Source organism: Tupaia chinensis, unplaced genomic scaffold, assembly GCF_000334495.1.
Source record: "Tupaia chinensis unplaced genomic scaffold, TupChi_1.0 Scaffold000459_1, whole genome shotgun sequence".
Classification (NCBI taxonomy): Eukaryota; Metazoa; Chordata; class Mammalia; order Scandentia; family Tupaiidae; genus Tupaia; species Tupaia belangeri.
The window spans coordinates 1,965,284-1,979,113 of NW_006159968.1; the positions used below are offsets into that span (position 1 = coordinate 1,965,284).

Genomic DNA, 13,830 nt, shown 5'->3' on the forward strand with positions numbered 1-13,830 from the left:
GTCTATGAAATTCCTTACTCTTACTTTTATTTTATTGAAATTCCTGTCCTTTTACACTGCTCTCCCGACCAAGGAAACTTCCCTCATCAAAGAAAGGGACCATATCTCTTTCAATTATCTGTTCTAAATATTCTAAAAAAAATTATTCAGATATTAAGCAATATCGATATGCCTCACATTGGAACAACTTCAGACTAACATGGGAAAATGTGCAATGAGAAAAGTTATGGGTTCTTGCTAGGAAAAACCCAACAATACCCAGGTGAAAATTAAGTAGGCCAAGTGAAATCACATGACTTATGGGAAGGCCATACGTGCAGTCCTGGCACACGAATAGGGCCAGGAAGGCGACATGAGCTGCACAGTGGTAACAACTAGAGATGGAAAACACCTTCCACTGCTCAATCTGATAAGGCTGAATTATAGAAATCAAAAGTTTCAGAATCAGATGAAACCAAGATCAAAGACCAGCTATGTCATCAATTCGCTGAGTGACTTTGGCTCAATGGGTTTCCTTCTCTGAGCCTGACTTTACTTTTCTGTAAAATTGAGCTAATAATATTTACCTGAAAGGGGTGTCTGGATGGTTAAACAAGACAACACAGGTAACATGCCTGGCCCAGGGCCTGGCAGGGGATAGGTACTTAAAAATGGTGGTCCCTTTGATTATTGTGCTGTATACTCAGTGGTTCTCAATGGTGCACAATTTTGACCCCAGCACGGGGAAGGGATGCTACTAAACACCATACCAAGCACAGGACAGACCCCACAAGAAAGAAGTAGCTGTCCCCAAATGCCAGTAGTACCAAGGCTAATAAAGCCTGCTGGATCCCATTATTTCTCTTCTGAAGCAGGACCCCACAGAACTCACAGTGCATCTGGCTGAAAGCTCCAAGGGCAAAAGTCGTTCTGCCTGCTGAGCATGGTACACAGGCCACGCTGCCTTCCTGTTCTTGGTAGAATCCGACAGGACAAGGAATGCATTGCTCGTCCTGAGAATAGCTTCCTTCAGGACACTTAACTGGAAAAAATAAACAGAGGGAAAATGGCCTTAAAGAGTGGACATCTCTTTACAGTAACACTCCCAGAATAGACCAGGTATGTAAAACCCTAGACTAGTTCAAGAGCTCAGGCATCTAACAGATGCCCCTTGAGGACCTACTGTGCATTGGGCTCTGTGTGCCGGGGACACAGCTATGAGGAGGCAGCTGAAGTTCCTGCTCCCTAGGAGAGACCCACCTGCAAGAAGTGAGGGAGCCAGACAAAACTCAAAATATGGGTAAAGTGAAGCAAGAATGGAGGAAACCCCCCCCCAAAAGAAGTGATGCTTGAACTTGAATGATGAAGGGTATCCCAGAAAAAAACCTGAGAAAGGAAAATTCCAGAACAACAAGTGCCAAAGCCCAGAGGTAGAAATGAGTTTGGATTATTCATGGAATAAGAAAGCAAAAGAGCCAAATAAAAGCTAGCTACTGAGCTAGAGCATAGTTTGCAGAAGAGAAAATGGCATGAAATATAGGACAACCCAGAGATGAGGGCTCATCCACAGACTGGGTTGTCATGGGAACACATCCCATGGTTAAGGGCATGATGGAGTGTCAAGGGGTGCATAAACTCTGGAGCTGTGCATTGATGCATCACTCCCAAGAGTCAGTATTTTTACCCATTTCATAGATGAGTAAGCTGAGCCTTAAGATATACATAACATCTTAGCATGCTCTTCCACAAAGGACAGTGGGGAAATAAAATTATAAAATATGCCAAGCACAGTGCTATATGTTTTAACTTTTTTATCTCACAGCCTTATGAGTAAATATCATCTCCATTCTAGAATGGAGAACACTGGGGTTCAATATCTGAACCCCATTTATTCATCTCCAAACCAGAGCCTTTGCTCCTCCACCAATCCAATCACCGCCCTCTGTCCAAGAACACAGCACGAATGAGAAAGCCATGCTGGAGTACCGCCGATGTTGATTTAGCAGCTACTATCTCTGGCCTGCATATGTACTTGGCATTTCTGAGTAAATCAGAAACTCAAGCCACATCTTGGAAATGAGCAGTGTATTTCTCAGTCTGCCCAACAACAAATATCCTCCCTCAGAGAGTGAGTTTCATTACTCCTATGACTCAGGTTGTTGACGATCAGTTCCAACACTTATATCCTGGACTGGGGCTAATTTTTGCAAGGAAGTGGCCCCTGAGTTTTTGCTAAAGGTAAACAAAAGCTTTTCAGCCAGCCTGCATTGCCCTGACTCCAAAGCCCACAGTGTGGGTGAAGGCAAGGAAGAACAGCCCTGTGGTGTCTGTGCTCAGGGGCCCTGCGTGCTACCTCCTCCCACCTTTTCTCTCCATCTCTGACGTCAAGAACTTTTTCCACCCAGAAGAACCCTGGTGAAAATCAGAATGAGACAGCCTCTGTTTGTTGTCACCCTGCCCTTGCAGTTGGTTTCATTCCAAGGACGTTGAGTCCACTTCAGCGACCGGGTACTCACTTCTACTAAATCACTCCGACAAAATCACTGGGAAACCCCAAAGGCTTCAGTTCCCCCTTTGTAAACTGAGACAGTTTGGCCTAACTGGGTTGGAGAGTGTCTCAGAGCTTTAGGTCATGCCATGCCTCCTGCCAGCCTTTATTCACAGCCCCCAACAGTGATAGCCATGTTTCTGCTGAGGAAAAGCACCAGGAAACAGTGACCCCTCACCCCTAGGAGGCTTACTTAGCCCACACTGGGCTCTGTCACTCTCCAAGTTGCAATTCTCCTGTATTCCGTTGTGCCCCAGTCAAAGCCCTTTGCTATGCCCAAGACCTCCCCGACCTGCTCCCTGCCTAGCTCTCTGGCCCTGTCTCCTGCTTCATTCCTCATACCCCGTTTTCCTCATAAACCACATGCACTGTCCCTAAAAAGCTGCACTACTTTGCAACTCCTGGCTTTATACTAATCTCCCTCTCTGGAACATTCTTCATCATCTGAGCATCCCTAGAACAGATGCAGGCACTCACACATGCACAGGGACACACCCTCTCCTGTGCCTGCCTGAGCTGACGTTCCTGTTCACCTTTCAAGACTCCATCCAGCACCTGCTGCCTCAGCAAGCTTTCCTTACTGCCTGGTGGGAGGTAAGAGGTTCTTCCATGTGATGCCGTAGCTGTCCACCATGCACCTCTCCTCAACTAGACTCTGAGTCCCTTGAAAGTAGAGCTGTGTCTTTCGCTTCCCTGAACATATAAAATGGTGTATGGCTGAGAATCATCTTTTAAAATCTGGGATGGATGGATGGAGGGAGGGAGGGTGGGAGGGTGGGAGGGAGGAAAGAAGAAAGGAAGGAAGAAAACAAGACATAGCATATTACATCAGAAATAAAATCCATAGGGAACTAGCTCTATTATAAGACTTTATAGTAAATAAGTGAAAGTTAATATCATCCAGAATGGAAAAACAGAAAGCTCAGGCAATTTCTCTGGGATCCTCCTAAATGAATCCACCTGCTATAAAGGCTACAAGCAGGTAATCCCAAAGGGAAGCCATATGGCTGGCTTCAAAGCAAAAAGGTGAACAAAACTGACCCCACTGAAGCTATAAACAAGGCCTTCACTCCCCTGGAAATGTCTGGCTCCCTGGATCAAGGCCACCATGCCCACAGGAGTCATGGGGGGGGTGGATATTCCCACTGGCTCTATAAGTCACTTTCCCCCAAGGGGCCATTCAGATTAGCCCCCCACACACACCCTGAAATGATACACAGAAACCTGCTTCATTTTGCAGGACAATGTCCTGCCTTGTAACTTCACAGCTGTGGCCCAGATGTGTTTTAGAAGAAAAAGAGCCAAAAAAGAATAGTTGAAAGAATTGTAGGGTGTGATTTTACTAAGAATCCCCTTGTTGAGAAGGGAGATGTGTGATATGGACAGGACCCAAAATTTGGAGGTAGATCAAGCTGCATTTAAACGTCAGCACCACTGATTTTAATAAAAAAAAAAAAACCATAAGCCAAGGATGAACTTTACGGTGATATTTCCTGCATGTAAACCATAGCTCCGTGACATAGGCATAACTATCCACTCTTGTCAGATGACACCTAGTGAGAAGAAACCCTTCCCAGGACCCCATAGTGATTAAGTGTTGGAGCCAGGAACCCAAGCCTAGTCAGCCTACTCCAAAGAGCAGCTTCCTAACAGTCTGTATGACCACATACCCCATAAATGGGTATAATAGCTATGACCCCTACATGCAGAAGTGCTAGTAGGGCTCTGTGCAGATCAGAAACTCATAAGGGACAAATATTATCACTGATGCTGGAGAAGTCCAAGACTTCCTGTGCTGGTTTTTTTTTTTTTGGAGAGATTTTTCACTGTAGGGCGCGTGCGCTCGCCAGACAGACAGAGAGACATAGAGACAGAAAGCGAGAAATCACCCCCCAGGGGGGATGGTCACGCCGCAATCCCTTCTCCTCCATTCTCCTCTCGGGATCTTGGGCACGCACGCACACGCGCCCGGCATGAGTTTTAAGCCACCTGGTCCGGGACACGAACCACAATCGACTACGTGGGAGTCCAGCGACATAGCCATTACGCTAACTGCTGGTTCCCTCCTGTGCTGTTTTTGAAACTTCTATTCCAGACCTTCTTGACCACTAGGAGAAAGGGTGTGATTGACAATTCTTTGTGAATTAGAGTCTCCAGCAGTTGCAAAGCAGAATGTAGGTTTATCTGGAGCCAGGACCACAGCCAAACTTAGCTTGCCTTCTATTGGGTTGTCAGGAAAGTCATGATGTATTTTTCTGTCTTTCTACACAAAATGCATCAGTCTTCCCCAACACCCCAGTATTTGGTAAATAAAGTTGTGTTGGAACACAGCCTCGTTTCTCTTCTCACAATGGAGGATGGAGTCATTGAATGGGAGAACACCTTATGGCCTGAGAAGCTGCATTTGCTCTCTGGCTCGCTACAGTGATAGCTTGCTGCCTTTTGTTCTAGAGCGAGATTTATCCAGGTGAAATCTGCACTCAGCTCCTTCTCTGGGGCCCATACCATGCCTTTCAGGAGAACTCTCCAAAGTTCTTATCACCCTGATGCCAGATGCCGATTCCCAGGCCGCTCCCGCACCTCACTAAGCTTCCTCTTCCACTTTCCATTGTCAGGAACTCATAGCCCTGTGCCCTAGAAGGAACCTGGGAACCAGATTTCCAGTCCAGCCCCTTTACTGCACCTGGCGTTTGGGGAAGGCGTAAGGAGGACCCCTGAGAGGGCATAGGACTTACCTAGAGGCACGGAGTCAATGCCCCATCCCCTGCCTCACTTCTTACATCCCTGCGCTGAGAGCACACCTGAGGCTGGGGCTCCAGGGCAGCTCCTAGGCTCCTTGTTATACCACCTGGGCTGGCCACAAAAACAGGCACCTATAGCCTCCCCATTCCAACGCACACAACACATGTGCATGCATATATGCATGTACGCACACAGAGGTACACACAATCACACACATACACATACTCATATATACATATGCCACACACATATAATTATACTCACACAAACACAGATACTCTGCATACACACACATGCACGCACACACATAGCTACTAGGTTAGGGGCTGTCATGAGAGTTAAATATTTACAAAGATATGTTGTAAACTGCAAACTCCTCTGTAAATACTCATGGGAAGTGGTTGCATTTTCATTCTGTTAGGATTTAGAAGCAGCTCAACTCTAATGTGGAGTTTAGAATTGGGCACGGATTTCAGAAAAGGAAAGGCCACATAGCTTCTGTGTTACAACCAATATAAATAATGAAAAAAAAAAAAATACGGAGGAACATCTCTCTCTTCAACTCAATAAAAATGTCTCTCCACCTTACTCCACCTGAAAGGAAACCCCTCGTCATGAGATCCTCAAAGTTTCAGTGGAGGACAGAAAGATGGCCCCCGGAGACATCTATGCCCTAATCCCCAGAACTAGTGGACGTGTTAGGTTACGTGGAAAAGGGCATTAAGGCTACAAAAGTAAGTAAAGTCTCTAATCAACTGTTCTCAAGGTAGAAGGAGTAGCTGGATGGTCCAGCTGTGTGTAATTACAAGGGTCCTTAGAGGTTAAAGAGCATCAAGAGGAGATAAGCCTAGAAAAGAAGGGTTAGGACCAGCCCGTGGCCTAGTGGGTAAGGGAGCTGGATCCCACATGCTTTGAATCTCAGCTTCGGTGGCTTGAAGAAAAGCTGGGCACATGTGCATGCCCAAAATTCCAACAGGAAGGAGAAATGGAGAGGAAGGGATTGCAGCAGGACCACTCCTCATTGGGGTACTTATTCTCTCTCTCTCTCTCTCTCTCTCTCTCTCTCTTTCTCCCTCTCCCACACACACACACACACACACACACACACACACACACAAGTACATACCACCCCTGACAAATTAAAATAAAAATATAGAAAAGAAGAGGTAGAGAGCTACACATTCCTGACTCTGACAATGAAGGAAAAAAGTCACTCACTGAGAAATGTGGGCAGCCTCTGGAAACTGGAAAATACATGACACAGATTTTCCCAGGGCTTCCAGAAGGAAAGCAGCCTTGCCAACACTCTGACTTTAGTCACTGAGACCCATTGAGACCCACGTTAGGATTCAAACCCCCCAGAACTGTAACATCAAAACTGTGTGTTGTGTTAAGCCTTAAATCTGTGTTAATTTGCTCTAGTAGCAATAGGAAACAACACAGCTTTCATGCCAGAGTTCTGCCACTGCATTCCAATGAAAATGACCTTCAGAACTTCAAGGACAAGGGCAGATCAGCCCAAGGAATTCTCCTCCAAGAGTCATGGTCCCTGAGTCGTAAAGTCCTGGACTGCTAAAATGAGTATTTGGAAATTGTGGTAAATAACATATTGCCATCTCTCGATTAAGAAATATCCACTCAGAATCTGGGGAGGACATTGGCCTTCTTCACAAAGCCAGCAACCCAGACCTAGGTCCACATTTGTTAAGAACTAATGAAAAGGGTAACTTCTGACAGTGGGCTCACCTTTTGCTATGCTATCTAATGTGCCCATACATAAGAGATGATTTACAATATGTTTGCTGACTAAAGACATAACTGAAGCTCCATGTTTTATGTCCAGAGTAGCTGCTCTCTGGAGCTCCAGTGGCCTTTCCTAAAGCCTCATGCAGCTCTGTAATCACAGTCTGCAGGGAAGGGGTGGACCTACCGCACACCAGTGGGTCCTGACTGTCCTTGCTGGTGGCTGCAACTCGGTGAAATCCTTCCAAGCACCCAATCCGTGTCCTGGGAGAGGTGCCAAAGCGGTCCCCTTGGAGAAAGCGGAGGGAAGTGTCTGCAGGGAACGTCTTGGAATCCAGATGAAGATGGAACGCACCACTTTGGATCAGATCTGCAAAGCGCCCGAGGAGATCCTTGCCCACTAAGGCCCTCTCTGCAAGACACAGGATAAGAACCTTACCGGTCTCTTCCAGAACCACTGTCTTCTCAAAGCAGTCAGAACTACCTGGAACATCCTGGCTAAAAGGAGACACAGGTATCATCTGGTGTCTCATGTTACAGAAGGAGAAACTGAGGCCCAGAGAAGGGGACTGACTGGCCTAAGGCCACACAAGAGTCAGAAACATAAATCGGACTGCAGTCAAAGACTACGGCTCCTGTCTTTCCTGTGAGACCAACACGACCTGCGCTGACAGAGACCATCACTCCTGCAGTGGCCAACCAGGTGCACTCTCCAGGTACTCATCCACCTCAGCTTGGACAGGGCACTGGACACCTCTTAACCTCAGTCTCTACTTCAGCTCTGGGAAATACCCAGGAATGCGGCGAGGACTCTAGGAGAGAACACATGTGCTGGTGCCAACGGGGAGGCAAGGACTTCAGGAGTCAATGCGGTCTCCTGCCTCAGACTCTAGCTAAACACGGAGAAAGCCTCCATCTGTGGAACTCCAAGTATTCCCTAGGGAGAAAGCAGAGGAGCACTTCATCAGGAGCTGGGCCGACCCCAGCATGCAGCTTACATTCTTCTTAGTACAGGTGACTAAGGAGCCAGTCAATGGCCTGAAACTATTGGGGCATCAGAAAAGTCATGCCGCATTTTTCTATATTTTTTTGTACAAAAATGTGTCATGACTTTCCCAATGACCCAATACAATTGTTTCACCTATATGCCAGGGATAAACATGTCATGCTTCTGTAAACATGTCAAGCTTCATGCTTCATATCAGGGACCAGCAAATGGCATAATGGTTACATTTCTGGACCCCGACATTGTCGACTGTGGTTTGAGTCCCAGACTTGGTGGCTTAAAAACTCAGGCTGAATATGTGTGCGTGCATGCCCAAAATCCCTAGGGGAGAATGGAGGAGAAGGGATTGCATTATGTCCATTACTGCTGAACTGCTGGGAGGTGATTTCTTGCTTTATGGCTCTGACTCTCTCTGTGTCTCAAGCAAGCGCATGTGTCTTATAGCAAAATCTCTCTCTCTAAAAATACAAAATACTCATATCATCCAAGTTAGCCCCAGAGAAAAACAGAGGGATTTTTAATTCATAACTGTGTGTGTGTGTGTGTGTGTGTGTGCACGCGCTTGCGTGTGTGGTGGGGGGTTATTTTTCACACAGAACACTGTTGCCATGAGGACTGGAAAATGACAAGTATAGTCTGCTCCCTGAGTACACCCTGGTAGTGTTTTCCAGAAGTACCCCCTCCAGGACAGAGGGCAGGCTCCAGACCATCTTGACCCAGGCTGTTTGGCACTGGATGGTGAGAGCAAAATGCCTCCCACTCTCTGGTCAGAAGTATTCCGGCTGTTTCCTAGTGTACCAGAAAGCTCAGAGCTAACCAGTGCACACCATAGCAGCTCTCATGAGCTGTCCTACCTCTCTTTCTTGGATCTTTCTATTCTCTCCATGCACCCATTTCCTAATTGTGTGTTTGAAGTGTCTGAGATGCTTTATAATTAAAAGTGGGAGGGACATAAATTACAAATCAACAGAGACTCCCTCACCCTGCTCCATTCTCCCTCACACTTTCTGTCTCCCTTCTCTCCATGGCAAATTAAGAGGAGAATTAAAAAGTGTTTACAAAAGCACAATCGACCTCCTTGTTGTTGACATCATTTGACTCTAGTGAGCTATTGACTGGACTCTGTTGATCATTAGTGACTCACATAACTAGCTCCCCCTGTGGGATAGGCACATAATTCTCTCTCCAGATTGTCACAGGACGTTATTTGGGCTTCACTAGCTGCATGCAACAGATGAGGAAAGTGTAATACAGAGCCTGCACAGCTTCTTCAAGACCATGTTGTAGAACTACATACCAATGTCATGCAAAACAGGAAGGGAGGCCAATGGGATGTCTTTGAGTCGCAATTTCCACGTGACATTCACTCCCAAACGCTCTCCAGTCACACATCCCACCTCTATGGAGGAGTTGTCGCAGACAGGAATGGACACCAGGGCCCCAGAAGTCTTGACCTACATGGAAATAGACACTTTCAGTTGAAAGCCAGAGTAGGAAGCCTGTTTGGTGAACTCACACCAGGAGCCAGAACTTGGCTCATTTACTTCCTTTAATCTCCCACCAACCCTACTTCAGAGCGAGAGATATTATAACCCAGTTTTCCCACTTGAGGATAACCAGGTTCATAGACACTAAATAACATGCCCTGGTCACACAGCTTACAGTGATGTTAGTGGAGGAAGAATAGAGCTCTCTGCCTGGAAAGCCCAATCTGTGCCAATTCCAGTCACCATATTCCACTGAAACAACTCTGGCTGATTCTAAACCATCCTCGTCACAGGCATATCCATCGGGACATCATCCCTGCCATCTCTGAAGCCCTGCAGCTTCCACAGGCTGCTCCATCTGGGCTGTGCAGCCTGGTCTCTCCTCCCAGCCTGACTGAGTGGTGATGACCGAGTGAATCGATGGAGTGCAGGTTCCTCAGGGCAGGGTGAGCAAGCAGATGACTGTGAGGACTGTAGCCTGAGGACAGGGTCATGGGTCCAGGGTCAAACACGAGCTATATCTTTCCCTCTTCCCATCATCCTGTAAGGGTGTCTTAATTTGTTCAGGCTGTTATAATAAAATACCATAAACCAGGTAACTTTTAAACCACAGGAATTCATGTCTCACAGTTCTGGAGCCTAGGAAGTTCATGATCAAGATCTCAGCAGATCCAGGGTCTGCTGTGGGCCCTCTTCATAGATGGCCATCTCCTCATTGAACCCTCCAAGGTAGAAAGGGCAGGGAGCTCTCTGGGTCTTTTCTAAGGGTCCTAACCTCACTCATAAGGGCTCTACCCTCATGATCTAATCACCTCCCTTAATCCCAACTCCTGGTTCCTAATACTCTTAACTTTGGGGGGTAAGCTTCCAACATATGAGTTGGGGGAATACAAACATTCAGACCACGGCAAAGGGTGACGCTGAAGAGAATTCAGCTCACACCGGCCCCTCTTCACTACTGCAGTCATATATTGCTGGTTCCAATCTGTCCTTACCACTTTAACTACTGTCGGGCCTCAGTTACCTCTGACAATCTCAGCGCCTGAAACTATGGCGACCTTGCGTAGGTGCTCACACATTTGCTAAATGGAATAGGTGAATGAGCAAATTTGGTGTAATGAGAGTCCAGGCAGATCAGGACTTAGGAAGCTCGCAGAGACATTGCAACTTACCTGCTGAGGACGTTAGTTAGTTCACTTATAAACCGAGGGCTGCTGACACCCCTCGAGCAGGTGCTGTGGTGATGATGAGAGATTGAGGGGCTTCCAGCATGGTGCCAGAGACACATGCAGCACCATCCTTAACAGGTATCAGTGATACAGTGATCATGGCATGTCTTTGGGTGACAGTACAAAATCTACTGATTCTATTTGCTTTAAAATCAGTACTCTCTGTGTTTTGTTTTCTGCATTCCTCAAAACATGAAGTGTCAAAATCGAGCTGTCCTGTTGACTTAGTAAACTTCGAGCAGAGCAAGGACTTATTCAGTTGGGTGACTTTTCAAGACCGTTTCTGTGAGCACTTGTGGTTTCACATCATCGAAGCCCCCATGTGTTGCACAGCTGAGTCTGATACTTAGGGTCCAGCATCTACCTGGGTGAGATATGAGATTCTCCTTCCAGGAATGACCCATAACACCTCCTTGCTGGTTTTCTAAGGAACACACCTGTTGTGTGGTGCAGAGAGGATGTATCATGACACTTTGGCCCCCATGACCCCATGTTCCCAGGTCCTTGCTCCATGGGAGGTGGCAGTATGTCATGGTGACCACAGCTCTGTGCTCAGCTCAGCAAGCCTGGCCCCGCCATTTCCTGGCTGTGTGTCCCTGGGTCAGATATTCTAACTCTCTGGTCTCGATTTTCCTCATCTACGAAGCAGTGATAGTAATAGTGTCCCTTTGAGGATCACAGTGGCTTATCCATGGTGAGGGATACATAGTGTCAGGCACACAGTAAGTGCTCAGAGTGCATTTGATATCACAAAGAGAGAATGGCCGTGATGAGGTGGGTACAGATTTCATCCCTGCTGCTGTGCAATTAACTTCAGACAAAGTAGTTCACATTTGGGACCTCACTATGCCCACCGGCAAAACAGATAAGGGTTGAGCCTGAACCCCAGGTTCCCCTGAGTTGTGAGGTGCTCTGACATGTGACCTCAAGATCAAGCCAAGTCCTCACTGATGTGTGGCCAGGCGCATACCTGGATGTGGCAGAAGCCACGGGCCATCAGCTCGTCCAGCAGGAAGATCTGGAAAGCGCGCAGCAAGCCCGCATAGTCGGCACTGCACATCTTGCCTGGTGGGAGCTGGAGCTGGAAGTGTCCTTGCGTCTGGATGGTCTGGCCCAGCTGCAGCCCTGCAGGCATGCACCAGGGGTCAGCAGGCAGAGACAACAGACCTGCAGTCCTCGTCTTGTCTTTCTTCTCTGCAAACTGACCTTTAACTTGAAACACATAAGCACTACCACTTTGCACTGTCATGCTGAGCCTAAGTACTTCTTAGAACCCCATTACCTGTCTCTGAAATCACTCAGGACCCTCACAGAAAGCCCATTTCTGCCTTGGCCTATAAACAAATGCTTTACATTTTGGGGTTCCTGAACATTCTCGTTGGGAAATCTATATTCTCTCACGTATGGATGGGTCACCCCAGATAGCTTTTCAGGCTAAGAGTAGCCACCGCGGATGATGTGGATAGCATCCCTAAGGTTGATCAGTGCACCGCCTGCACGATCGCACATGGCGGCCCTGTGGTCAACCACCGGGACTAAGGACCCATGACTCAGGCTGTGCCCAGGCAGTCAGAGCCAGGTGCTGCCTCCCAGCTGAGTGTGCCTGCTTTCACTCTCATTGGCTGGGTTCACAGGTCAAAGGCGCTCTCTGCAGTGCAGAAGGGCTGACATTTAAACAGCACACAGGCCCTCAACCATCAGAGCTAACACCACCCCCTAGAGCGGCTCCTGGGGTCCCACCGTGCCAGACATCCACCCTGCAGGCCCAGGTAGACTCAGGAGGCTGGAGGTGGGGGCAAGGTCACTCTCTGAGGCCAGAGGAGCATTCTGAGCATGTCATCTCTATTGTCACCAGTATGGTTGCTGAAGATTTATCCTGAGTCTTGATATTAAGGAAAGAGCCGGAATGATGGCAATTCTCCAAGAGGCAGGGGGCTCCGGAAGCCTCAAATAAGGCCGAACTCCAGGGCCCCGTGAAGCACATCTGATTCAGAGGAAATGCATTTCCTTCTAGAGGAAATGCTCCTGGGGACCCTCTCCCTTCAGTGCCACCTTACACTCAAGGAGGCGGGGAGTGAAGTGGCCAGACTTTCACCCTGCTTTCCTCAGCCTGAGCCCTGAGAGGGGCAGGACAGGTGTCCCAGAGCCACTCACGCTGGCAGGCTCGAGGAGGGGGTGGCTGTGACTCCCAGAGTCCCGTCTCCAGGTTGCACACCAGTGGCCCCAGCAGAAACGCGCTGTGGTAGCCCCGGCGACAGAGCAGCTGGCACTGCTGGACGGCAGCCTTCCCTGGGCCCAAGGCTGTGCCACACAGGATGATTCCGGCAGCCACGCCTGTCACGTTGAACGGAAGTGGGCAACGTGGGCCTGGAGAGGGAGAGAAGAGCAGCAACGGCATCTGTGCACTGGGAGGGCTGAGGCTCCTGCCCGAACCTCCCTGTTTCAATGGCACCAGCCTCCTCCTGTTCCCTCCTCTGCATCGCTGGGCTCTTGGGCCCAGTCCAGGCCTGCTCCCTCCCTCTCTGCCCTCTGGACAAGTCCCTCTTCTCTCAGCTTTAATTGACACCGAGCACTCACGCGCACAGATCAGAAGCCCTCAAGCTTCTCCCATGTCTAAATCCAATTAATTACCCACCAGTCTCTCCTCAAAGTTAACATTTCCATTCCATTGCCCCTGCATCAGGGCCCTGACCAGAAAGAGCAGCACTCCAGCCTGTTAGCTGTCCCAAGTGGAAACATGGCAGCCTTGCTAGGTGGTCCCATCTCTGCCTCTGCTGGGGCTCACACCTGCTCAATGTCTCTTTATTCCAACTGCCATGTCCTCCTTCAGCCGTGCCTCCTCTTCTGCCTGAACCACTAGTGCTAGTGAAGACCCTTGCCAGGCCCTCTGCCCTGCCCTTCTGCTCCTGGGTCCTGTCCAGTCCCTGCTGTTGGCTCAGAAATCATAGCCAAGCTGGCCATGGCTCTCAACCCACAGCACGCTGACCTGCTTTCACCTCCAGTGTCGTCTTCTCCACCCGCTTTGCCTCCAGGCCTGTACTGTAGTTCTTTTTTTTTTTTTTTTTTTGGGGGGATTTTTCCTTAACGGGGGGTGCA

The 13,830-nt window shown here is 48.3% G+C and overlaps 1 protein-coding gene across 1 annotated transcript in view; it reads right to left on the reverse strand.

The window, feature by feature from the left end:
• TG (thyroglobulin) overlaps positions 1-13,830 on the reverse strand; it is a 262,258-nt gene that overhangs the window by 214,344 nt on the left and 34,084 nt on the right. The window contains exons 18-22 of the mRNA XM_006155527.1: positions 12,889-13,101; positions 11,705-11,859; positions 9,316-9,472; positions 7,200-7,424; positions 872-1,021 (exon numbers count right to left, since the gene is read on the reverse strand). Coding sequence (XP_006155589.1) covers positions 872-1,021; positions 7,200-7,424; positions 9,316-9,472; positions 11,705-11,859; positions 12,889-13,101 — 900 coding nt within the window. The remainder of the gene's footprint in view (positions 1-871; positions 1,022-7,199; positions 7,425-9,315; positions 9,473-11,704; positions 11,860-12,888; positions 13,102-13,830) is intronic.